Consider the following 27,758-nt stretch of genomic DNA (forward strand, 5'->3'; position numbering starts at 1 on the left):
AAAAAACACTGTCTTATATTCGGGCCAATATGGTACTCACCAATGGGAGCCGCAAGCACATTGACTTTTGAACTGATTGCGTCAGGTTGATTGTGTATGTGTGTGTGTTCATATTCATATATATATGCTGTGGTGCATATTTGATATAACAAAAGATTTTAGCCTCCTTTAACCATTTGGTATTTTATATGCTGTGGTGCATATTTGATATAACAAAAGATTTTAGCCTCCTTTAACCATTTGGTATTTTATAAAGTCTTTGGACCTGTGAATATAGCAAAGACTTGTGGGTACCACTTCCCATTTGGAACCGTAACTTGTTGATGAATTAATGACTAGCGCGAGTCTTCTGTTGAGACACAGAACTGTGATCCCGACTTGATCTGCCTATTATAGGGGAAGTTAAACTCCTTTGTTAAATTTTGCAAGCCCTAGAATAAATGTTAATCAAATATCAATTTATTTAATATAAAACTGAGCCATATCAGAAGGTTCAAAGAGCCGTGGGTAGCTGACCCTTGATCTACAAGAAGCAAATTTGACAACCAAGGTACTATTGTGCGCTATCAGCTTGTTTTGTTTAGATGCATACAGACAGAACATAGTAAAGATGCATTAAGAAAATACATAATATAAATACACAAATAGTAAGTACTCGCAGTTTTTAATTGATAAGCGCATGTGTTGGACGTCTCGCCAGTTAGAAGGAATTGCAGTATTCATTGAGTGACAGTCTATGTCATCACCCCGAGCGTCCATTGCAGGTATAAAAACATGACGCCCTGTGTAGGTCAAAATATGTACTAAACATTATAGACTTTTAAATCAATGGCAATATTTTATGTGTTTCTAATAACATATTTTATTAAAGGAGAACAATTGTGGCTTATTTGAGCCTACAAGTCTTTAAGTCCGATGTTCCCTTTAAAACTCATCGAATGTTATACAGTTGCAGCGGAGCAAACACTTAGGGTGAAACCCAACATCTGGTAATGTTCATGGGATAGGAATCGATAGTAGTTGTCTCATGTCCCGATATTTAAGGACCTAACTGTATTAATTTCTTGCATTATGAGTAAGTGAAAGAAGAACTCAGTCCAACATTTTGGTGTTCAGTTAGTTTTATCATCACCGTAGACAACAAAAAGATAATAAATATAGTAAAGTTACACTGGAACGGTTTCCTTCACATGTAATGAGTTATGAAATGAACAAATAAGGTCAGTGTTTACCCTTCTCATGGCTGCCCAATGAGCCCACTTGTCAACATGGCACAGTTTGATACAGTAGTATTCATACTTCATTGTTAGTGTGCACATAAATATATCCTACATAAAATGTAGTGAAAGCAGCAAGACATGGAAGAATATCTGATGGAATTGATCCTAAAGAACAAAGTATTGTTTGGTATTATACCGAAGTAGGCTACACTATTCAAGTAGACAACACTGTCATTTCTTATGAAATAAATCACATGATTAATTAGTCACAAGCTTTTCTGTAGTTATGATTGACATACTTAAAAAATGTAAACTATTAGCCATTACAATCCGTCCGAACTTTCCATCGCACATTTCACGTACTTATGTAAGTTAAATATATACAGTTTAAAATGCTTACTAGGTTACTGAAAATATTTTTTTCAGTGCTACAGGTTTTCAACATAATAATAAATATTCTGAGTGAACTGAAATGCATGCTACAGTGGGGCACATAAGTACTTAGTCAACCACCAATTGTGCAAGTTCTCCTGCTTGAAAAGATTAAAGAGGCGTGTATTTGTCAAAATGGGTAGACCTCAACCATGAGAGACAGAATTTGGAAAACCCCCCAGAAAATCACAGTTTGATTTTTAAAGAATTTATTTACAAATTAGAGTGGAAAATAAGTATTTGGTCACCTACAAACAAGCAAGATTTCTGGCTGTCAAAGAGGTCTAACTTCTTCTAACGAGGTCTAACGAGGCTCCACTCGTTACCTGTATTAATGGCACCTGTTTTAACTCATTATCGGTTAAGAAGACACCTGTCCACAACCTCAGTCAGTCACTCCAAACTCCTCTATGGCCAAGACCAAAGAGCTGTCGAAGGACACCAGAGACAAAATTGTAGACCTGCACCAGGCTGGCAAAACTGAATCTACAATTGGTAAAACGCTTGGTGTAAAGAAATCAACTGTGGGAACAATTATTAGAAAATGTAAGACATACAAGACCACTGATAATCTCCCTCGATCTGGGGCTCCATGCAAGATCTCACCGCGTAGCGTCAAAATGATAACAAGAACGGTGAGCAAAAATCCCAGAACCACACGGGACCTAGTGAATGACCGACAGAGAGCTGGGACCACAGTAACAATCAGTAACACAATGCACCGCCAGGGACTCAAATCCTGCACTGCCAGACGCGTCCCCCTGCTGAAGCTAGTACACGTCCAGGCCCGTCTGTGGTTCACTAGAGAACATTTGGATGATCCAGAAGAGGACTGGAAGAATGTGTTATGGTCAGATGAAACCAAAATAGAACTTTTTGGTAGAAACACAGGTTCTCTTGTTTGGAGGAAAAACTACTGAATTGCACCATACCCACTGTGAAGCATGGGGGTGGAAACATCATGCTTTGGGGCTGTTTTTCTGCAAAGGGACCAGGACGACTGATCTGTGTAAAGGAAAGAATGAATGGGGCCATGTATCTAGAGATTTTGAATGAAAATCTTCCATCAGCAAGGGCATTGAAGATGAGACGTGGCTGGGTCTTTCAGCATGACAGTGATCCCAAACACACAGCCAGGGCAACAAAGGAGTGGCTTCGTAAGAAGCATTTCAAGGTCCTGGAGTGGCCTAGCCAGTCTCCAAATCTCAACCCCATAGAAAATCTGCGGAGGGAGCTGAAAGTCCGTGTTGCCCAACAACAGCCCCAAAACATCACTGCTCTAGAGGAGATCTGCAGGGAGGAATGGGCCAAAATACCAGCCACAGTGTGTGAAAAGCTTGTGAAGAGTTACAGAAAACATTTGGCCTCCGTTATTGCCAACAAAGGATATATAACAAAGTATTGAGATGAACTATTGGAATTGACCAAATACTTATTTTCCACCATGATTTGCAAATAAATTCTTTAAAAAATCAAATAATGTGCTTTTCTGGGTTGTTTTTCCACATTCTGTCTCTCATGGTTGAGGTTTACCCATGTTGACAATTACAGGCCTCGCTAATATTTTCAAGTGGGAGAACTTGCACAACTAGTGGTTGACTAAATACTTATTTGCCCCACTGTATAAGCTTTCAATAATGTGTTTATAAAAGCAAATAATAATAGTAATAATACTGATAATGCAATTAATCTTACCCACGTTTTTTAAACATGCTGCTGCAGTGCAAAATACAATGTGTTTTAACATATTTGATAGGTCTCAGTGAAGAATATAATGAGGTAAATGCAACTAACTGCCTTTTACTGTTCAAGAACAATGATGTCAGCCACTCCGTGCACTTGTGTTAGCTGTTTGCAATCAAGAGATGCCACCAGTTTCCTGGGCCCGGGTTGGGTTGGGATGAAGTGTTCTGTTAGTGTAACGGTGGCTTGACCGCTCACGTCACTGAAAAATATGAATGACAAGTTAACTATCAAGTACCGTAATAGGACTCATGGTAAGAAGTATAGAATGTAGTTGAAATACACAAGGGCTCATACCCAACAAACACTTCGTGACCTTTCTGCAAACCCAGTCCTTCCACTCTGAAGACAACATCCTTCAGCATTTTTGGTAGTGGGTTGGTAAATGTGATCTTGGCTGCCATTTCTTTACCAACCACAGCTTTTCCCAGAGGCTGCCAAGAATAAATTAAGAATTTACAACCGTTTTTGGAAACAAGTCTGATTTGATCACAGAGTATAGTGAAATTCCCACCGTGATGTTGAGATCAGGTGTAAGGAGTCTGAAGGAGGTCTGGCTAGCCAACACTTGCTTGGTCTCGTTGACTCGCCCAGACAATGTCAGCATCAGTGCTGCCTGATCCACTAGCTGGTTTTGGTATTGTTGGTAAGGCAGTATCCACTCAATGGTCTTCTCTGTGAAATGACATTTAAAATGCTCACATTAGTCTGACACTTGGAGCGTATGCTACCTTCATCAATCTTTAATAGATTACTAGCTATTCCATAAATTGAAAATGATATCACCAGTTCTCTTGGACAGCTTGCAGTATTTCTACTGACATGTTCTTTCTCACATTTTCACATGCAAACTGTGACATTGATGTGATAGATTTTTGGCAACAGAGGGTACTTTCAGAAGTCGGTGTGAGATTCTCACTGCTACGCAGCTGTTTTGTAGTGACAATTGTGAATTACTGCGGAAAAATACATCTGATAGTTCACCAAGTACATTTGCACAGTCAAGTAGGGATTTCCACAAGACAAAACGGAAAAACTACAGCTGTGAATATAAGTGGGTGCGGAAAAGTAATTAGTAAACCCAAATTTTTGGACTTAAATAAGAGCAAAGTAAATATTGTTGCATGTAAGAGGAAGCATATTTTGCCTTTGAGGATTAACTCTCTGGAACGTACTGTATGTGTGGTGTGTGCACACTCCTTGTAGGTGTACTCCTTTCGAGCCAACATGATCACACCCACACAATCAAGTGTTCACGCTATTTTTTTGTATGAGACGAGTAAGCCAGTTAGCATTCAATTATAGTGTTAAGCGACTGGTTGATTAAGTCCATCTCAACCGTATACTTCTTTCTTGGCTGTTGGGCTCTCCCGCTGTCGTAGTGACAAAATGAAGGAAGTTTGACCTCTTACCAAGGGTGAAAGTGGCTAGAATTTCTTGCCTGAACTCCCCGACGTGAAGGTCGCCACGGAGCCAGAAATGTTATTTATTTATTTATTTTTTCTTTTCTTTTTTTGGGGGGGGGCGTATACCTCTTAAGCTACTGAAATGCAAAGAAAACTGTTTTAGCACCGTTATTTCTATAACACATAAAAAAACTGATTTTTCATTTTTTCAATGATTTGCAAAATAAAAGTTAACAAAAACAGCAATAACCCCAACCTCCATCTCCTAATTTTTATTTTTCTAATTTCCTCACAAACTAAATGCCAAATCTCAATTTTAACTACTTAAGAACATAGGATGTATATTTAAATTGAAGTTAATGTAAACTTACTTTTTTTTTTTTTTTAATAATAAAGACATAAGTAACATACATTCAGAAAAATAAGTACAAATGTCATATATTATGCGGAGTGAAATGGAATATAATTTGAAGATCGCGCAAATAATTGACTTTTTTTTAAATTATAAGGAAATGAATACCATAAATGAGCAAATATTAGTCCAAAGTGCACATTGACAGCTAAGATGTTCTGAACCTCCCATCAGAGCAAATAAAAATGAATATGATAAACAAGCCTCAACTCTTTTGTTGCTCTTAAATATTTGATCCATTTTATGTTGCATTGCCCTTTTTTGTCACATCAATTAAACAACCTTTTTTTTTTTTTTTTTGCTGTTCAAGCAAACATGCACACTTGAACCAACCAGAACTAACACCTCTTCATATTCATATGTCAGTATGTCAGCCAATTGAACGGATAAATGGGTCCAGGCATTTTGCTTTGCTGTGTGCATTCGCACATTGACATGACTCATCATCGCCAGACTCAGATAACTGCAGCAGCTGGGAAACCTCCCTGCCGTCCGTGGAATAAAATAAATAATAAATATTGGTGCAAACGGATTACGCTACACAAGTACTTTATTATGCTTGTTGATAACACTTGTGTATGTAAATCTGATGTTGGAAGATTGTTTTTTTCTTGGAGATGAAATGCATGTGTGGCAGCTTGCATTTTTTTTTTTTTACATAGTGTTTTGACAGTTGCTGTCATATTTTCGGAATCAAAGCACCGTGTATCGGAACAGCGTTCCGGCCCTGAATCTTATACCGGAACTGCGTTCTGGCCCTGCATCTTATACCGGAACTGCATTCCTGACCTTTCTGGCTCACTTTCACCCCTGCCTCTTAGCCTGTTCAGACACCTTTGCCAACTAACTTCTGGCGAAATCAACACCCTCAACTATAATAAGTAAATCTATATTATTTAAAGGGTAAACAGTCTCTTTTGGTCCTACTTGTTCCATTTTATATTTAGAAAGATGAGTAATAACCAACCTTCATTGGGCAAAAGCTCTACTGGCAACTGTTCCTTCTTGATTGTGCCCTTCAAAACCCCGGTGTAGTACATAACAGCCACCTGGCTGTGAAGTGTAGTTCTACGGGGCTCAGAGCTCAAGTTCTTCACCACAATGCTAAGCTGGGCATCTGCCCCCATCCTGGGCCCCTCTCCCTCCATCTTCACCTCTACTCTGACATCCTCTGCCATTGGCGAAGAGTAAACATCTGGCTTGCTCCCATAACGGCTGGCAGTCTCTACAGCAATACGCTCCTCCTCTGAACCTGGAAAAAAAAAGGAATGAGAATGAGTCAGATGTTTATAAATTATGGATAGATATCGATCATCATGTTCATTAAAGTTAATAATGACACATTCTAATGCATCTAACACATAAAAGCTTAGGTAGGCCCTGAACACTGTTCTATGGATATAACACAACTCGAATAAAACAGACTGGTACCTTCCTGATGCTTGTACAGATGAGTGATGTCAGCCCGATCATCAGATCCAACTGCTTTTGTACTGATGCAGTGGCCAACAGCCTTCTTCTCACTGTGGATCTGGCTGAATGTACCATCGAGATTCCTTTGCCAGTAGATCTTGTCACTATTGACCTAGTAAAGGAGTAAAATTCCAAGCATCAAATCAGCATTGACTTGTCATTTACAGTGGAGCAAATAAGTATTTAGTCAACCACTAATTGTGCAAGTTCTCCCACTTGAAAATATTAGAGAGGCTTGTAATTGTCAACATGGCTAAACCTCAACCATGAGAGACAGAATGTGGAGAAAAAAACAAAACAGTAAATCACATTGTTTGATTTTTAAAGAATTCATTTGCAAATCATGGTGGAAAATAAGTATTTGGTCAATACCAAAAGTTCATCTCAATACTTTGTTATGTACCCTTTGTTGGCAATAACGGAGGCCAAACATTTTCTGTAACTCTTCACAAGCTTTTCACACACTGTTGCTGGTATTTTGGCCCATTCCTCCATGCAGATCTCCTCTAGAGCAGTGATGTTTTGGGGCTGTTGTTGGACAACACAGACTTTCAACTCCCTCCGCAGATTTTCTATGGGGTTGAGATTTGGAGACTGGCTAGGCCACTCCAGGACCTTGAAATGCTTCTTACGAAGCCACTCCTTTGTTGCCCTGGCTGTGTGTTTGGGATCACTGTCATGCTGAAAGACCCAGCCACGTCTCATCTTCAATGCCCTTGCTGATGGAAGATTTTCATTCAAAATCTCTCGATACATGGCCCCATTCATTCTTTCCTTTACACAGATCAGTCGTCCTGGTCCCTTTGCAGAAAAACAGCCCCAAAGCATGATGTTTCCACCCCCATGCTTCACAGTGGGTACGGTGTTCTTTGGATGCAATTTGGTATTCTTTCTCCTCCAAACACGAGAACCTGTGTTTCTACCGAAAAGTTCTATTTTGGTTTCATCTGACCACAACACATTCTCCCAGTCCTCTTCTGGATCATCCAAATGCTCTCTAGCGAACCGCAGGCGGGCCTGGACGTGTACTTTCTTCAGCAGGGGGACACGTCTGGCAGTGCAGGATTTGAGTCCCTGGCGGCGCATTGTGTTACTGATAGTAGCCTTTGTTACTGTGGTCCCAGCTCTCTGTAGGTGATTCACTAGGTCCCCCCGTGTGGTTCTGGGATTTTTGCCCACCTCTTGTTATCATTTTGACGCCACGGGGCGAGATCTTGCATGGAACCCCAGATCGAGGGAGATTATCAGTGGTCTTCTATGTCTTCCATTTTGTAATAATTGCTCCCACAGTTGATTTCTTTACAACAAGTGTTTTACCTATTGCAGATTCAGTCTTCCCAGCCAGGTGCAGGTCTACAATTTTGTCTCTGGTGTCCTTCAACATCTCTTTGGTCTTTGACATAGTGGAGTTTGGAGTGTGACTGAATGAGGTTGTGGACAGGTGTCTTTTATACCGATAATGAGTTAAAACAGGTGCCATTAATACAGGTAACTTTGACAGCCAGAAATCTTGCTTGTTTATAGGTGACCAAATACTTATTTTCCACTCCAATTTGGAGATAAATTCTTTAAAAATCAAACAATGTGATTTTCTGTTTTTTTTTTCTTTCCACATTCTGTCTCGCATGGTTGAGGTTTACCCATGTTGACAATTACAGGCCTCCCTAATCATTTCAAGTAGGAGAACTTGCACAATTGGTGGTTGACTAAATACTTATTTGCCCCACTGTATATGAAACAATGAAATAATTTTAAAGAGCCTACCTCTGCAAAGACAAAAGGCGTGTCATGTTTGAGGTAGACCTGGCCAGAGCGGATTGCAGTGACAGAGGCAGGGCCACAGCGGAAGGTACCCTGACTTGTCTCCTGTGGGGTTGAGTCAACAGCTTGCCAGCCTCCATGACCATTGGGCAAGTCTGGTCTGGCCATCCAGCAATCATTCCATACATGGAAATTCCTGCATATTTAGAACTTTAATGTTAATATATCATTCTATACATGCTAAATAACACTTAACTTTGTCAGGGAAATTAAGTCAATTTCAGTATGAGAAGTAGGATACACTGAACTGATCAAGAGGGTGCAGCTAGACCTCAGGGCTTGTGAAGTTTCAAATAGTAAAAGTAGTAAAGACCACTTGAAAAAGACAGTAAAATAATTGTTCTCAATGTCAATGAAGTCGTGCCTGTGCGCGCGAACTGCATTGACTAATCACGTTCACGAAATAGTTTTATTTGTGTTTGTTTATAAAGTAGCATAAGGCAATTTTGGTGAGCCAGCAATTGAGGCGCAGACGGATGCACTGTAGCTTCCTCTACATGTGAGGTTCATGTTATATTACGTATTTCAGAGATATGTGAACAGTGGACATGACATCATCCAAATCATTGTAAGAATACACATATTGAACACATTACCGTGTTGTTGTGGTGTCCCCTTGCTAAGAGTAGACAGCAATGCTACTTGTATTAGGTAGCATGTGGTGTATATGTTTTTAATGATTTTTGTATCACTATTCATTGTGTTCTTACTTTCTGTAACACCACAAAGTTATAAACAACCATAAAGGGAATACACTAAACTCTCATGTGGAACATTAAAACAGATTATATTCACGTTCTCCGTGTCTCCGTGTTCTCCGTGTCTAAGCAACTGTACAGATCAGATTAAAAAAATGGTTAGCACTATACTGCCCAGTTATGAGATCAAGGGTTCAATCCGAGATGCTGCCCTCCAATGTGGAGTTCGCATGTTCTCCTTATGCCTGCGTGGGTTTTCTCTGGTCAGTCCGGTTTCCTCCTACATTCCAACAACATACATGCTAAGCATTGCCTGAACACTCCAAATGCTTCGTAGGTGTGATTGCGCTTGTGAAAAGTTGTTTGGCTATATTTACCCGGCGATTGGGTAAGCCAAAACGGATGGATTGGCTGGAACTAGTTCAGGGTGTACCCTGCCCATAGTCAGCTTGGATAGTGGCGTGTGACCCTCGTAATAATAAGCGGTACAGAAGATGAATGAATATTTAATTACACCTCGTAAATGAAGTTAGCTTATTAATTGCATAAAAGAAATCAGTTTGAATGATCAGAAATATTAAGACTGTATTGCAACATGACGGATGATGGACTGATCATAATTTTAGGAGAGGACAATATTCATGAGTTCTAAGAGCACTCCAGCTGGGTATAAAGTGCAGATAATTGAAGGAGCATGACAACTGCCTGCCTCAAGTTCAAGGACACTATCGTTTTGAGTGAATCTAAATATACAGTGAATTCTGATGACCATGGACATAGCAGCAAAACACTTTTCCTTGCAGGATGTCCCAGATAATGCCGTATAACATGTTACATCACTTACCAGACAGAATCACTATTGAGGTAGTCGATTGGCTCCATGTCCTCATCAAAATAGACATCATTTGTGAGGGACACATCAGTGTCGTGGGCAGACTGAAAGTTGGTCACGCTGCGAGCAGGTATGCCAAGACAACGGAGTACTGCAAAAATCGATAAGAAGATAGTGGTCGAGTTGTTAAATTAGATTTAAAGAGGTCTTATTTCACTCATGAGTCAACATTTCTGAGAATAACATGTTTATTTCGACTGAGGTTACATTTGGAAGATGTACTGCACTTTACTATGTTGGCTGAATGAAAGTGACACATGTTTCTGTATGAGGGACCAAAGTAGAAGGTATGATAGGAATGTCAATGTGAAGTATTTGGGGTGTTAATGAGTTATGGCAGTCAGTGCTAAGGTCAGATGGCTATTATGAAGTTGCACATGGACAGTCGATTTTATTGCCTGATTGAATGAAACATACCTGGCATAGCACTGATTGTGGACAGAAGTCACAAAAAAGTTGGAAACCCTAAATGGCAATTCGACTGCTTGAATTAACAATGCTTGAAGTAACAGGAATATATACTGTAGCAGAGCAATTGGAGAAGAAAGTGTATGAACCTTTGACCAAGAGCCAGAGTTTTCAATAACAACAAAAATGTTTGCTGGATTTGTCTATAATAGCTTTAAAATTATACTGTATACAACAAAGTGAAACGTGTTCTGAATGGTTGCACAACTTTTTGATTAGGTCAAAAAATAAGCAGACATAGAATCTATTTGTAGTCTTCTTCGCGAATCCATCTTTATTATTTATCTGCAACAAGCACATAAATAGCTACAGATAAATCAGGCCCTTTGCTACCTAACTTGGAAGACCTCAAGCCTGGCACTGCTGAGGTCAATCCTGTCATCATAAATAAAGTATCTGTTCACTCTTGTTCTCATTTTTGCTTACACTCTCACCTGAAGTCGTAACTCCGGAGAAGACCCAACATTGCCCATATGACACAGGGGTTCCGTTTGATGAGTGGTATTTCTTCAAAATCTCCACGCTACTGCTCCACGCAGCCGGAGACACTCCGTCAGAATAATCCCCTGACCAGTTTCCAATCAGAACCCCATAATCATCTTGGGCGTTTATCTGAAAAAATATATAGCAACACAAATACCCCAAATACCCTTAATGTTCTGACATCCAAAGGTCTAAGACAAATTACAAATAGCAATCAATGGTAATCGTGAAAGTTTACCTGTTAACAAAGCTCACAATATGTATTCTATAACAGTATGAGTATGAGTAACGATGACTTACCATGGCTGATATAACCCTGACAACATTAACAGCATCTCCCCGACCTGATGGGGGCATGTCACTCCTTTCCAGAACAAATAGACATGCTTCCAAAATTCCCTCTTGAAACTGCAGAGAAAGAAATATATCGTAATATTTGAGCATATATTATAAACGTCATGTTGAAATACAATGACATCGATAGAGACCTTCATTTATTTGACTGACCTGAAATTAAAACCTATATGAAATAGCAACAATTTATTTCCAAGTCTTTTGGAGACATACAGTAATTGAAATTGTTAGTAGCCCATAAGTATCTTAAAATTAATTGATTGCCTGCCATCGACAACGGTAGATGTCCATTGTCTTATACTGAAAGGATTGGCTATGAATGCTCATCTTTCTGTGCCACTGAGGACGTTTGATGCCCACTTTGGCCCTCCCAGTGGTGTGAAATGTTTGGTTACAAATACATAATTGAATTCATAGTGAACACAGTGATCCATCGCTACTTTGTGCGTTAAACTTCGCGCCCTCAGTCCTCGCGGATTTTTTTTCAATTAAAAAAAAAAAAAAAAACACAGATGAGCTGTCCTGATTCCATCATGCAGTCTCGCTCCCTCCCTCTACCTGCTTTTTGTTCGGCAGGCGGTGCACGTACACTGGAGTTGTTTATCTAAGTTAACGATAATTGACGGATGAATGTGTTTGATCTTGCCTGAGTCACGAACTTCCGAAGCGACGCATGCGTCAATCATCGTTTAAATTGTTAACCAGTTGCTGTGGCATTCATTGTGTGTAAGTGAGCAGCTCAGAGCGGATTTGAGTAGACTCACTTAGTGACGCTAAAGCCAAGCATTTTTCTACTACTACTTTATTGTCGTTTAAAAATAATTCAGTTGGACAGTAACATGTTTCAAACTTATCATGATTATTACATTTGAAGTGCTAAAAAACATATTTGTCAAAATATATATATACATATATTTTTTTAATTACACTTTGGGATAAAAAAGGGAAAAATCATGTCTTATATGTAACTCTTTCCAATGCTAAATCTGAATAAATAAATTGAACACATAAAAAAAAAAAAAAAAAAAAGGGACGGTTTCTGTTCCCATTAACCGCGAAAAACAAGTGATCACTTGAATTGTTTAGTTTAAAATCAGCTAAAAGAAAAAGTTAAAATATAAAACGTTTCTATTTACATAATTTACGTTAAAGGTAATAAATACACTGCTAAATTATTCTGAATATTATTTCCTGATAACAGTTAATATACTGCTAGAGGTTTGACAGAAAGTGCTTTTATTAATAATTTTATTTATTTTATTTTATTTCCACCTTACACCCAGTCAAAATGGATTGGAAGTTAAGTGCCATAAATGGCAACCAGTGAGTTAACTTATTTAGCCAAAAATAAACTCGTCTGGCCCCCATGAGATCTAATTGCCATAAGTATGGCCCAGGAATCAAAATTAGTTTGACACCCCTACGCTACAGGACAGACCGTTAATCTCCGTTGTGTGTGCCTCTGTGGAATGGACAGCGGAGGGTTTCAGATCGATTTGGATTGAGTGGGAGTGAGCGTGAGGCACACCCTAACAGTTTATGGAAGGATACTCAACAATGATTAATATTAATCAACCAAAATGTTAATTGATACTTGACTAAAATGTCATTTTCTTTTTTTAATTGGTCAGAAAACAGCTGTATTTAGTATCAAATCAACCGAGACTGACCATAGGACATAGCTGTAGGGATACAGAAGGATACTCATAATCATAAATGGCTGATTAACAAATATCTTCATTAGTAAATAAATTTCGGAATTGTGCGGACTTTATGTTGCTTTTCGCTGGCTATCCAGAACAAACATAAAGCAGACCAGTCTGTCAATATGACTCCCAGGCCACTTTTTCCTCCTATTCTGGCCCTAAACAAAGGGTTTTGGTACAAAGCAGACATAATCCTTGTTTTTCCTTTTTCACAGGTCAGTTGAAATAAGAGAGAAAAAAAAATCCCAAATAATGAACAGGATGTTATATTGCCTGGAGAGCACCTACCTGACCAAAGTTCCATGTGCGAGCACCAATTTGCTTCTCAGTTCCATAATAAATTCTTCCAGTGTCATTCAATACATACTCATTTCTCTCCTCTTCATCATCCAGGAATACCGTGTCCTCTAAAAGAGTTCACAATACAAAGTACTACAAACTTTTCCATCAGAGGATTGATAACATTATTATTATTAGTAATAGTAGTAGTATTGTTTTTTTTGTTTTTTTTTCTTTGTCAACCACTTTAGTTAGTCCTTCAGGGTCAGTCATGGTTTCTGCACCCCCCTTTCTGTGAAAGAGGCCCAAAACGGATGGTCTATTCACCTCTTTGGTGACAGAATCACTAAAGAATGTGATTTCTTTTCACCCAAAATGTAAGAATTTCAACAGGGCCAGGAAATTGTTTGTCCTGTGCTCCTGTGCATTGCAATTTTTATCCAGTCATTTGTATTTCTTATTGTTGCTACAGTGGGCGGGAAACATAAAAGAACAAAGATCGAAAATGAGAAGCCTTAAAATAGAGATGTTTATGGCAAAAAAGTGGAAGGAAGAGGCTTCCAGTCATGAGGGACAGCTAAAAGAAAGGGGGGAAGTTATGTGATTGGGGAGGGGTGGTAAAAGAAGGATGGGGGAGGCATGGAGTCAAACAAGACCCTAAGCCTTAACATCTTGAAGGAGTTCTGTATCTGGCAACTGTGAATCTTGTTTTTCAATCCTTATTGAATATTTCTGAAATTTAAGTTGGAACAGACACACAAAGGAGGATAGGGTGGAAGCAAGGGCCATGAGGTCAACGTGTGTCTGGTTGTCAGGCCTGCAGATGGGCTGACATTCGGTGGAGAGGCTTGCTGTGTTCAAGAAGGAGGAAATACAGTTAAGTAGGGTACAGGACTGGTTCTCAGCATCTGTGCAGCTGTGTGCACTTGTATGTTAATGTTTTATACATAATTATATATTTACCGTATTTTTCGGGCTATAAGTCGCACCTGAGTAAAGGTCACACCAGCCATAAAATGCCCAACGAAGAGGAAAAAAACATATATAAGTCGCACCGGAGTATAAGTCACATTTTTGGGGGAAGTTTACTTGATAAAATCCAACACATAGAACAGATATGTCATTTTGAAAGGCAATTTAAGATAAAAAATACAATAGAGAACATCATGCTGAATAAGTGTACAGTGTGACAATGTTACATGATGCATGAACAACGATATGCGAACGTGGCCAGTATGTTAACATAACATAGCTATTAAGAGTTATTCAGATAACTATAGCATTAAGAACACGGTAACAAGTTTACCAAACCATCAGTGTCACTCCAAAACACCAAAATAACATGTGAAAGATATAATAATGTGGTAATAATTTCACACATAAGTCACTCCAGAGTATAAGTCGCACCCCCAGCCAAACTATGAAAAAAACTGCGACTTATAGTCCGAAAAATACGGTATACGTTACAGACAAAGACATTGAAAACGCTTTTTTCGTCTTTTACTACAAGATTTTCATTATTTTCACCATCTTACCTGTACACCAGGGGTTGAAGAGTATGATTATGTTCTTGCTGGATGTATAAGTATTCAGAGTTTCATTTTTCAGCGAGGAAGTTGTGACTGTCAGACCATAAAGACCAATCGCAGCACTGGCCGAAGAGTTGATAGACAACTTAACCTTGTTATCATTCTGCTCTTCAAGTTTAGCCCCCCACTGTTTATTGTCCAAAGTATCAACCAGTGGGATGATGACATGGGTCCCTTTAGACACAAGTGGTAGTGGACCTACAATGAAAGTTTTACATGTCAAGCAAAATGAACCACAGTATTCAAAAAGTTGAAGTGAAACAGTTGTTTTCAGTGTATTACAAGTTGAGTTTATCTGGAGGTCATCCAGTTTGGACACTTATGAAGTCTTGGTAATAAAGTGAATTTCTTAGAATGCATGCTGTTTCATATCTTGACATGAAATCAATCTGTTGAAGCATATTTGATCGGTGTGCAGATACTGTGAATACAAATTACATTTTAAATTAATCTTCAGGACTTACTAATAACAACATAACACACTATTTTTGTCAGCTAAACCTTGAACTCTTGACTGACTGAAATAAGATAACCGCAGCAGTCCAAACAACTTCCTTGCAAAGAAATGCTGGACAATGTGGGCACAGAGTAAACTTGCTCAAATAACAGTCAGTCTTTGTGCTCCCTCAGTGTTTTCTTTTCTTGAACTCCTCTGACACACAATTTGTGGCAAACTATTGACAGTCCACTTTGCATAATATTCGAACTATAAGCCGCTTCTTTTTTTGCCCACTTTGAACCCTGTGGCTTATAGTCAAGTGCGGTTTACTTTTGGATTTTTGCAGGCTAACGAGCTTCATGTCTTGTGGTAAAAATATCACATAATATAATGTGGACACCTACGGGTTATAGTCCATTGTGGCATATATATGAAATAATTTTGTAAACTTGTTGGGTATTGCTTATAGTGCGAAAATTACAGTATATATTATTTTGTGCGACATGGTGATTACAAATAACTACAATCTATTAGAAGATAACGTTTTGTTGATCATGTTCAAAGAATGTTTCAACATCACTCATACTATGATATTCAATAAACAGCACTGTAGTTAGTTATGACTTAAGTCATTTGTTTGATTAAAGATAGCTTATCAAGAATCCATTGTTCTCCATTAGATTCCTAACAAGAAACCACCACCCTTCCTCTCCATTGCAGAACATTATTTTTTTAAGAATAATCAATAAAATACTGTCTCATTTATTGTATGTTCCTTTACCGTTGCTTCATGTTTGACTTAGAATCTTTAACTCAGTTTAAAAAAGATAAGGAATGCCAGGCTACGGTATACAAAGCTTCTCTTTTGATACCTTCTTTCTCAGCAGATAGGGCATTGAACGTTTCTCTAATTAGGCATTGTTTAAATTTTAACAGCTGTGATGGGTGTGGATTTTCCCATTTTTCTGTTGTGATGAAATAAACATCATTCCAGAGAGTGTAGAAGATCATTATACTAATATGCAGCCTGAAAATATCAGAAGGAGGTGTCTGGTATCCTGAGGTCTGGAATCAGTTAAGAATCTGGGAGGAATCCAAACCATGTGATGTCACCAGGGCTGTTTAGTTTACACAGTACTGGTACACTGTGTCATCTACGCTTTGGCAGACATGGACTTGTTTGCTATAAAATCATAGAATAAAATGTGTCTGCTACATTTTTCACATGAACTTAATTATGATTAGCCTGTCTTCACCCTTTAAGGCTGCCTCCAACAGTAAGCTTTTGAAACTAGGAAACCATAGTTATTTTAGGTGAGTAGTAAAATATCTCATTTTACCTTGTAAGACCAAGACAAATATCGACTCTTTGTAGTCGATGCAGAATGCAAATGGGATAAAAAAAATCCTCTGTCCTGACACCACAGATCGCACAGCATCAATGAATCAGGAGCCATTCTCATTCATCTATCAATGAACTCTGATCTCACATACAGTGTATCACAAAAGTGAGTACACCCCTCGCATTTCTGCAGATATTTAAGTATATCTTTTCATGGGACAATACTGACAAAATGACACTTTGACACATTGAAAAGTAGTCTGTGTGCATCTTATATAATAGAGTTAATTTCTTTTCCCCTCAAAATAACTCAAAATATAGCTGTTAATATCTAAACCGCTGGAAACAAAAGTGAGTACACCCCTTTGAAAAAACATACATCCCTAAATGTCCAAATTGAGTACAGCTTGTCATTTTCCCTCCAAAATGTCATGTTACTCGTTACAGGAGTGCTGTCAGCATTGTTGCAGAGATTGAAGAGGTAGGAGGTCAGCCTGTTAGTGCTCAGACCATACGCCGCACTCTACATCAAATTGGTGTGCATGGCGGAAGGAGGAAGCCTCTTCTGAAGACTGTACGCAAGAAAGCCCGCAAACAGTTTGCTGAAGACATGTCAACAAAGCACATGGATTACTGGAACCATATCCTATGGTCTGATGAGACGGGCGGGCTTTCTTGTGCACAGTCTTCAGAAGAGGCTTCCTCCTGGGGTGACAGCCATGCACATCAGTTTGATGTAGAGTGGGACGCATTGCCTGAGTACTAAGAGGCTGACCCCCCACCTCTTCAATCTCTGCAGCAATGCTGACAGCACTCCTGTAACGAGCCGCATTTTGGAGGGAAAATGACAAGCAGTACTCAGTTTGGACATTTAGGGATGTTCGTTTTTTCAAAGGGTTGTACTCACTTTTGTTGCCAGGGGTTTAGATATTAATGGCTATATTTTGAGTTATTTTGAGGGGAAAATAGATTAACTCTATTATATAAGCTGCACACAGACTACTTTTCATTGAGTCAAAGTGTCATTTTGTCAGCGTTGTCCCATGACGATATACTTAAATATCTGCAGAAATGCGAGGGGTGCACTCACTTTTGTGATACACTGTATGTTCTTCTGGTTTAATGGAAAAAATCCTATGACATTCCCCAATATCCTAAAAAATATCAGTTCAGCGGTGGGGGCACACAAACATGAATGATTGGAGTGGGTGGTGGTCTCCAATTGTCCATTTCACAGCACAGACCTCCCTGAGCAAGTTAACGTCATCTGCCCGTTAGGTCTGTTTGTACTTACGACTACCAATTCACCTTTGTTTTCATATAGGCAGACGATGAGCAGCACAAAGAAGCTTGCTGGTATTATGGAGATTTGAGAGGACATGTGAGGAAGCCTGCTTATTGGAGTGAACAAGTCGGCTGTATTCACATCAATAAGTGGCGCATCCTGCCATCTAAGGCGCATGTTTGCTCGTTTCTACAAAACGACTAAAATGTGGTCTAAAACGCCCCTTTTTCTTGCTGCTGACTTTCTGTCATCAAGATTTGAACTGCACATGAAAATCAGGCCCCTTTGTTTTGGACAGCATCCTGATTGATAACAATGTCCTTGACTGTACACAAAAGGTAACGCTGTATGTAAGGGAGCTATTTCGAACGCTTAAAAAAATATGAAGTACAATGAAATATTGACCTTAACTGGAATATTTACCACATGTAAACATGGCCACTGATGTTGAACAGATGTGAGGGCTTATCCGTTGACTCCTACCTGTTCTCAGATCCAGGTGAAGCTTGTCAGTTTCAGTATTGAAAGGCCTGTTGAGCTCTATCTCTATTTGGAAGCTCTGTCCTCTACGGATGACCAGCTCTTCGGTGTGGTACAAGTCAGTATGGTGCTCCTGTCTGTTCTTGCCCATTTTGGAGCTCAGCAGATCCACAAAGGACACAGACAGCCTCATGACTGTGGAAGTCGGGTGGAAATATTTTCAATGTTTCACACAGTTATCGACCACAAAAAGCTGATGGATATTACCTTCCATTTCCCTTGATTCTCCATTTTCTCTTTTTCCATTTTCATGCTTTGGCCCATCAAGTTCTGGAACAGGGGTAGGAGGGTTCACCACTTCCACCTTATCAGTGATGTCATAGGTGGAGCTATTCTGGCATTTACAGCAGCATGGACACATTTTCCTAAACCAGCGGCGGCAGGCACTCTCCTCTGTTTTTTCCCCTTCCTTGTGAATGGACAACTCCACCCTGGTGGGCGGGGCTGCACCAGGAAAGCGCCCCACATCTGTTGTGCGTGTTACTGTTGGCCTCTCACCTGGCATTCTAAATATATGAACATCAATTTGTGTAGGGTCATGATCATGAATAAGCATTTATCCTTTTCATTTCCACAATCCATTACGGTTAATGCAAGTTTTTCACACTCCTAAAAACATTTTGACTCTCTACTGTGCAAGTGTGTGTATCCTCACACACAGTCCGAGTGTCGACATCACATGAACATCTTTGTAACAACTCTACCACTTTGAGGAGAACCAATGAACAAAGCAGAATTTGACCATTCACCACACATGTCAATCTTTCCTGTTTATTGTCATTTTATACTCAGTCAGAAATTTGGGAATGAAAACAAAACTAAAACAAAAGCCCAAGGAGGAATGAAAATTTTGGCTGCTTTCAAGTGCTCTCTCGTATCTTGATTTTTCTTCATCTAGTCATGAAAGCCAGTATAAACAGTAATATATCAAGATGAGTAAAAATGTTAAAGTACCAGTGGAGTTCTGTTGCTCTTGTAAAACACCCATGAAGAGTAATGAGTGGAAATAACACACAAGGAGAAACGTAACACAACTTTATGTAAACAATAGTGGGTTTGGTTTATGCCATCATTATTCTTGCTTTTACTGCAATTGAATTTTCACTATACGAGCTCCCACCCACCCTTCTAGCAATTCTGCACAGCAAGCTTTAAGATCTAAGACAACCATAGTTCATAAGGACCACTGTTGCATTGTTATAGCCCCAATTCAACATAAAAAGGAAACCTGTCACTGTTTAATCACTGCAGTCCTGGAAACAGGATCTCAGCTTTATATTAATTCAAATAAGAAAACATTTACAAAAATATGCACACTCCCCATTATCAATGTATTATGTTCCTAAAACAGCTTCCTCTTCTTTTCAACTTAATATGTAAGTATATACATTTTTAAATGGCTTGTAATGGTCCTTAAAACATCTGTATAACATAATTTATTGCAAAATATTTCAAAGAGAGGGAAATGTCACCACTCTTCTTGCACACCTCTTTGGGTGACCAGAGAGAAAGTTTTCAATGTGTTGCAGTTAATATACTGTTACTTGTTAATTATTAGCATGAACATCACACTGGCTCAACACATGTATTTAAAACAAAGTCAGTGCTTGTGAAGTTATGTAGTCCAGGTCAAAGGTCAGAGCACAGCTGAACATAAGGTAGGGTGTAGTATCTGTGCATGCCAACGCTCCCTTTTGCTCTTTCTGTTTGAGTGTATGTGGGCGTATGTAGGGGGGTGTAGGTGGGGATGTGTGCACACATCCCCACCTACATGTGTGTAATCAGTAATTTTTAATAGCAACTTCCTGAGTTCATCTCCTGGTCAGATGAGATTTTGCACAGTTGACTGTTTCTAAATCCAGTAAATATTTGGCACCAGCATTCAGAATCATTGTGACAGAAACAATGGGTTGTGTTACCTGTGTTTACAGTATAGTAATATGATATCACTCAAAAACTACAGTCATTTTCACTCTCTCCTTCCTAGTGCGTTATTTTGTGCTAAAACTATTAAGCCCTTATTAATAATAGTAAACATGTAATTCTATTAACTCAATGGTAATGTTAAGCAATTGCAAGAAATATGCATGCCTGGCTAGTTATCAATTGATCATTGCAGAGGAACAACTCAGAGCTGGTGAACCTTTTGTTTCCTCTTGCTTTTGATGTACGCTAATGTCTTTCTAATGTGGAATACAGTAGTCATGCAGTAGACGTAAACTGTGCTGGCAAAATGTATTATGCAAGTTACATCCTTTTATGCTGTATTCTGCCCTTACTTTTGGGCCTTTAACCCTGTATTGCCAAATGTCTCACATTTGATACACCTAAAATTTCATGATTTTGAGACCAATTCGGAATTTTGACATTTCTTTTTGAAAAAAAAAAAAAAATGATGGATGCAAGTCAACACATGCATCTGCAGGTTCCATGAGAAAAACAAACAGGATTTAGCAAGGGTTATAGATATCTGAGCGCTTATTACACATATTCATTTTGACTTTTCTTTCTACAAATTAAAAAAAAAAAAAAAGGTTTCATTAAAACCTTATTTTTCAAATTTTGGGATTCTCTGATAATTGCTTCATATTGCTGGCATCAAAGTGTTAAGTTTGCAAAATAATTATTGTATGTAAGCGAGTACAATATTTGTTAACATCAACATTAACCCATTACAGTAGGGATCAAACCAATACTGAAATATTTGAATAGTGATCACATCAGCTTTCCATTGCCCCTAGAGTACAAATAATTTGGGGGGATAACATTTTTTGCTCAGTGCATGCAATACATACTAGGATCTTTTTCAACTAGGCCTATATCGTACGCTATGCTTACATAAGATTATCTCAAAGTCTCACTATTGTGGGACTTTGTGGGTCCTTAGATGCCCACTATTAAACCTTCCATGTCTTAAGTGCAGCAGCATCAAGATAACAACGGCAGCGACTATCTTTACAGCACACTTGCTATTTGTTGGAATTATTCAAATTTGCTTTGTATGGCCTTGATAATTTCCCCAATTATTCAATTATCGGCTAATCGATCAAAGTATCCATATTACATGAGCCATTCCCTTTCGTACAGAACATGCATGTCTGTGTGCTTTTGGGACATTCAGCTTTCAACATTTTTTTAATGGAGCACTACACCGCAGCTGTAACAAGACTACCTTACAAAATGATTGAATATAAATTTGAGAGCCTTTATTGTCATATCTTAGGGTGCAGATACAACAAAACTGTGGAGGCATAAAAAAAAAAAAAAAAAAAAAAAAAAAAACATAAAAACAACAAATAACGATGAGCATATGGGAAATGTGGGGCAAGTTATGCCAGGGGAGAAGTAATGCCACCCCTGGTATCCAGAAAACTTTTGAAGTAGTTGGTCATGTGAGACAACCTTTTGGAGAGAAAGTAATTTCACTCATCCTACAAAGAAGGGAGACACACTTTTTGCCTTCCAAAACTCAATTTGTAAGATCAAGGTGTTTTGATCATCGTGTTTGAACAATTAATGACAATTTTTAAAACAGTTTTATTTGCCTTAGTTTTAGTGCTGTAGTAGGCTACACTACGGGTCTATACAGTTAACATTATTCTAGCTCTAAACAGAATTAGGATGCATTTTTCCAAAATGGTGGGCATGGGGTTGGTTGCATAACTTAGTCCCACATCATAGGTGGAGTTTGACCTGGCTGGGGGGGGCAAAAATGTTGATGAAAATTAACTTACCAAGATATATTCTTGGATAGTAGCTTAGCCCATGCTCGTACATACAGGCATCCCAGCTGTGTGTGTGTTTTTCTGTCTCAACAAGTGGAGAAGTACACACTGCATCCTTTTTGAAAGAATATTCCAGCCAGGAACATTTATAGTAATACGTTGAAAATGAGCGTTTTTTTTTTTTTCTCCCATCATTTTTGAGGGGAATTCTAAATCAGGCTGCTTAGGACAGCTATGCTTTTGGCCAAAATCGTCATCCATTGAATATGGTACGCCCAGTGGTTGCTCTGTTGTACAATTAACGTCTTTAGTGGGGCAGACTGAAACTCCACGCACCATTTTGACGGTGCGCGCCGGCGTTTTATGTTCCACATCTTCAAACATTGGTTCTCTCTCAGTAGTTGTTGTCGCTATTGAAAGTTCAGGTTGGAAAAAATTCTGTATATCCATCTTGCCTCTTCTGTCCTCAGGTGTTTTTTCTTTTTTCTTATATATATATATATTTTTGGCTAAGCAAAGCAAATAGCCGTCTCTAAAATGCTAGTCACATTATGTGTTTGAAAAATAATTTTGACCATTTATAAAAAAAAAAATAAAATATTTTTTTTTTTTGTTCATTTCATTCATTTTTGTAGTTTTATTGCTTAAAAAGTTTTATAAATAACATTTTACCAGCAAAGTCTTTATTTTAAATGCATATATTGGAAAGTTAATTACATGCGATTACATTTTCGGCCACTGCGGGGGTATGCCTCCTTAGTCTCCGCGTATACCCCACATATGATTTATTCAAGACATTTTTCCCCCGTGTTTTATAGTATTTCTTCATTGCATTCTTAAACTTTATCATTGAAACTATATGGTATTCTTTTTAGAGACATGGAATTCTGTGCTTATGACTTTGTCAAATAGAAGTTTGCAGGTAGAAACAAATGGAGATGGAATCATTTCAAAAAGGGATGTAATCAAAATGTTAATCACACCACAAAAATCTGGTGGTAAAGCAAGAAGGGATCTTGTATGCCTCTCCAGCATTGACAAGCGAGATGTTAAAGAGTAGGCTGTGAAAATCAAGTCAAGAAGGTCTTTATTTTAAATGTCACTTTGTTCTCATTTTGTCGTGTTGTACAAAAGTGGGTTTTCATGTTGCAAAATGTTTAATAAATGTTGAATGTTTTTCAATAAATAGTTAGGAACTGATTTTGTTTTATATTAACAGAGCTGTGTCATTTCTGAGACTCAAATGATCTGTTTTACTTAAATAATCAATGGCCCAAATTACCCAAGTGTATTTTCCCAAACGGCACAATTTAACCCAGAGATATATTCACCAGTTGATTTATGAGCCAATGTGATTGTTCCCAACGATGCACCAAATACTAAACTAATTGTACATGATTCAGTTGGAGGCATTACGGTCACCCTCTTGCTTTAAAGACTCTTTAAGTGAAAAGTGGGACACACACCCTTTTTTTCCCCTTACTACTGGCAGGATTAGTGTTCTCACGGCTCAAAAATGTATCAATCCCCAGCTGTGCTGAACAGGAAGTAAGAGGGACTCCTTGCTCACCCACCGCCGACTCTCTTTGTTGCGATTTGGAAACTGTCTCAAAGAATCTTCTTTCTAGAACCGGGATATTGTTAAATATGTTAAAATAAAATACTGAGTTGAACCGCAGAATATAACGGGCAGACGCTGAACTGTTGGAAGGAGTTATCCTTTTGTCTTCAAAAAGTAAAGCCTTTTGGTGACATTTCAATCTTGAAGAGTAACACCTAGTTACAGAGCTTTATTTAGAAAATGAAAAATAAATTTAAAAAAAAAAAAAAAAAAAAATTGAATCTTTACATTTCAGAGGAGAGGTTAAATGGTTGTGCCATTAGAAATACTTATATTGGAAAAACATTTCTTTCTTCCACATTTACTTTCCACAAGAAAAAATAACATTAGGTGGCACATCCTTGTTCGTCACTCACGTCACTTCTTTGACTGGCTACATTTTCTTTAAATCACATTTAGGAAAGGTGAGCTTTCCAAGCACAAATGAGTATTTTTAACTGTATGTACATTGGGGCAAAAAAGTATTTAGTCAACCATTAATTGTGCAACTTCTCCCACTTGAAAATATTAGAGAGGCCTGAAACATGGGTGAACCTCAACCATGAGAGAATGTTGAAAAAAAGAAAACAGAAAATCACATTGTTTGATTTTTAAAGAATTTATTTGCAAATCATGGTGGAAAATAAGTATTTGGTCAATACCAAAAGTTCATCTCAATACATTGTTATGTACCCTTTGTTGGCAATAACTGAGGCCAAACGTTTTCTGTAACTCTTCACAAGATTTTCACACACTGTTGCTGGTATTTTGGCCCATTCCTCCATGCAGATCTTCTCTGGAGCAGTGATGTTTCAACTCCCTTCACAGATTTTCTGTGGGATTGAGATCTGGAGACTAGTTAGGCCACTCCAGGACCTTGAAATGCTTGTTACGAAACCACTCCTTTGTTGCCCTGGCTGTGTGTTTGGTATCATTGTCATGCTGAAAGACCCAGTCACGTCTCATCTTTAATACCCTTGCTGATGGAAAGAGATTTTCACTCAAAATCTCTCGATACATGGCCACATTCCTTCTTTCCTTTACAAACATCAGTCGTCCTGGTCCCTTTGCAGAAAAACAGCCCCAAAGGATGATGTTTCCACCCCCGTGCTTCACAGTGGGTATGGTGTTCCTCGGATGCAATTCAGTATTCTTTCTCCTCCAAACACGATAACCTGTGTTTCTACCAAAAAGTTCTATTTTGGCTTCATCTGACCGTAACACATTCTCTCAGTCCTCTTCTGGATCATCCAAATACTCTCTAGTGAACCGCAGACGGGCCTGGACGTGTTCTTTCTTCAGCAGGGGGACACGTCTGGCAGTGCAGGATTTGAGTCCCTGGTGGCGCATTGTGTTACTGATAGTAGCCTTTGTTACTGTGGTCCCAGCTCTCTGTAGGTCATTCACTAGGTCCCCCCGTGAGGTTTTGGGATTTTTGCTCACCGTTTTTGTTATCATTTTGACGCCATGGGGTGAGATCTTGCATGGATCCCCAGATCAAGGGAGATTATCAGTGGTCTTGTATGTCTTCCATTTTCTAATAATTGCTCCCACAATTGATTTCTTTACACCAAGCGTTTTATCTATTGCAGATTCAGTCTTCCCAGTCTGGTGCAGGTCTACAGTTTTGTCTCTGGTGTCGTTCGACAGCTCTTTGGTCTTGGCCATAGTGGAGTTTGGAGTGTGACTGACTGACTGAGGTTCTGGACAGGTGTCTTTTATACCGATAATGAGTTAAAACAGTTGCCATTAATACAGGTAACAAGTGGAGCCTCGTTAGACCTCGTTAGAAGAAATTAGACTTCTTTGACAGCCAGAAATCTTGCTTTTTTGTTGGTGACCAAATACTTATTTTCCACTCTAATTTGGAAATAAAATCTTTAAAAATCAAACAATGTGATTTTCAGTTTTTTTTTCCCACATTCTGTCTCTCATGGTTGAGGTTTACCCATGTTGACAATTACAGGCCTCTCTAATCTTTTCAAGTAGGAGAACTTGCACATTTGGTGGTTGACTACGGTAAATACTTATCTGCCTCACTCTATTAAACTTTTTCTGTTTTTAAATTGATGCTCGACTGGGTTGAACCTTGCCATGTATAAAATAAGTATTGGTAAAGATTATGTCAGTACTAAAATTCATCTACTAAAAAAACTCAAATATTTTTTGTCACAACTTTCAGCATGTTGTGGGATGCACATTTTTTTGCTGCGTGAAGTGCTTTATTGACACATCCGTCTGATGGCGTAAGAAGTGAAGGGATGACCACGTCATTCATTATTGCTTAAAATGTGGGAATCCTGTTTTTTTTTTTTTTTTTCCACCAAACAAATTTGGAACATTTAGTCTAACACATGCAATGTGACTGGGTGTGGTAACAAACAGAAATTCACGAAATCTAAAAGACTCCTGCCAAATGCAAAATTGACAGTAAAGTTCCCCTTTGGAAACAAGTCATCATTGGGCATATTGGAATTCAAAATCTCTTACTCAGAACTAAAATCAGAGCTGTTGTTTTCACGATTTTGTTCTAGTTTATCAATTATTACCAAAATTCCTGTGCAAATCTCTACTTATTCGTACTCCAGTTTCTGAAAATATATTGCCATTCTGCAGCATGCCAGTCTCAAGTCCTTTCGGCAACACTTGGATACTTTGGCACCCAGATCTGTCTGCCAAGTCTATTCATGACACACAAATGGGATAAAAAATAAACAAGGCCAGGCTGTCGATGTCAAATCTGATGCCATTTCATGTAAAACGGCAACAGATAGGATATTTTTTCATCAAAGTAAAATTAAATTTCTTGTATTTTTACATTTGTTACATTTGATGTTCATAATGGAATGGATTTTTTTTTTTTTTTTTTTTTTTTACAACCCTGAGGTACCAGATTGAAACAGCTTGGCAATTTCCTTAGTACCTTTGATTTAATGATTCTACACAGAAGATTACAGTATCTTTATGGAAATCATCATGTATTCTTTTCCTCGGCCCATCACTACACTGTCATTTGTTCCTTTATGGTGTCTGTACACGCCCACTCCATCTTCTCTCCTCAGCGAGTTTGTGTTGGCATGGCACCACAACTGGAATGCCTACTGGCCCCAGAGATAAGCGCCAAAAATCAGGCTCTGTTTTGCTCTCCCTAAACGGCAACAGCCAAAGACAAGCCTTGTATGCCTGCTTGTGTATTGTCCTCATGTACAAACTAACTGACCAAATAAATTGGTTAAACTGTCACATGAAAGTCACCTAATGAAGTTTTAGGTCCTGCTAGATCAGGGAAGACAGAGGTCATGAGCAGACTACTAGCCACCATGCAATAGGTCAGACGGCCAAAAAACAAACCTTAACTATAATCATGTGACAAATGAAAAACACCAACTGTCGTCATCTGTTTTTTGTGGGATGTTAAGGCCTCTTGTTCATCAGCTAATTGGTGAGGAAAACGTAAAAAATTCATCTAGCTTGTGATTACAAAAAGCTCTCATCTTTACACTTTAATGTTTGTAAAGCTATAAAATAATGGCTATTACATTATTTGCCTGAACCTTCTGCAATTTTCTCAAATTGTCCATTTCTCTCAATGTCTTTTCTCAAGGTATTCCCACTAAAAACTAGTCAAGGTTAAAAGGCTTCCCTCTCTTTTGTGGGAAAGGAAACTTTTATTTACTTTTCTCATCTAGTCATGAATAGGATCAGTGAAGGAAAAGGAAGTCTTACTTTCTCTCTGTGAAGATCAGTGGTAAAAAGCCTGCTTCTTATCCTCTCAACAACTTTTAGGAAGTTTCTCTCCTCAACTTCTACTTGCACAGATTACTAAATGACAGTCCAAGAATGTACTGCAT

General features: G+C 38.5%; 1 protein-coding gene across 1 annotated transcript; it reads right to left on the reverse strand.

Annotated features, from left to right (window-relative positions):
• Window positions 1-816: 816 nt before the first annotated feature.
• On the reverse strand, window positions 817-27,758 carry tgm1l1 (transglutaminase 1 like 1). The gene is made up of 14 exons (XM_057857346.1): window positions 27,634-27,758; window positions 18,790-19,088; window positions 18,526-18,717; window positions 14,923-15,174; window positions 13,397-13,515; window positions 11,349-11,456; window positions 11,000-11,177; window positions 10,050-10,188; window positions 8,451-8,643; window positions 6,645-6,798; window positions 6,181-6,465; window positions 3,910-4,070; window positions 3,693-3,829; window positions 817-3,597 (listed from the first exon to the last, which is right to left on the reverse strand). The coding sequence occupies exons 2-14, from the start codon at window positions 19,085-19,087 to the stop codon at window positions 3,453-3,455; spliced, it is 2,361 nt and encodes a 786-aa protein (XP_057713329.1). The 5' UTR covers window position 19,088; window positions 27,634-27,758; the 3' UTR covers window positions 817-3,452.

Source organism: Corythoichthys intestinalis, chromosome 14 (genome assembly GCF_030265065.1).
Source record: "Corythoichthys intestinalis isolate RoL2023-P3 chromosome 14, ASM3026506v1, whole genome shotgun sequence".
Lineage (NCBI taxonomy): Eukaryota > Metazoa > Chordata > Actinopteri > Syngnathiformes > Syngnathidae > Corythoichthys > Corythoichthys intestinalis.

Bases quoted from the DNA above. Each gene is read 5' to 3' on its own strand.
- tgm1l1 (XM_057857346.1), bottom strand. From the start codon at position 19,087: ATGCCAGGTGAGAGGCCAACAGTAACACGCACAACAGATGTGGGGCGC. The intron at 15,175-18,525 runs GTAGGAGTCAAC...CTTTCATTGTAG, and splicing joins TCACCTGGATCTGAGAACAG to GTCCACTACCACTTGTGTCT. The intron at 6,799-8,450 runs GTAGGCTCTTTA...CTCCTTTACTAG, and splicing joins CGCCTTTTGTCTTTGCAGAG to GTCAATAGTGACAAGATCTA.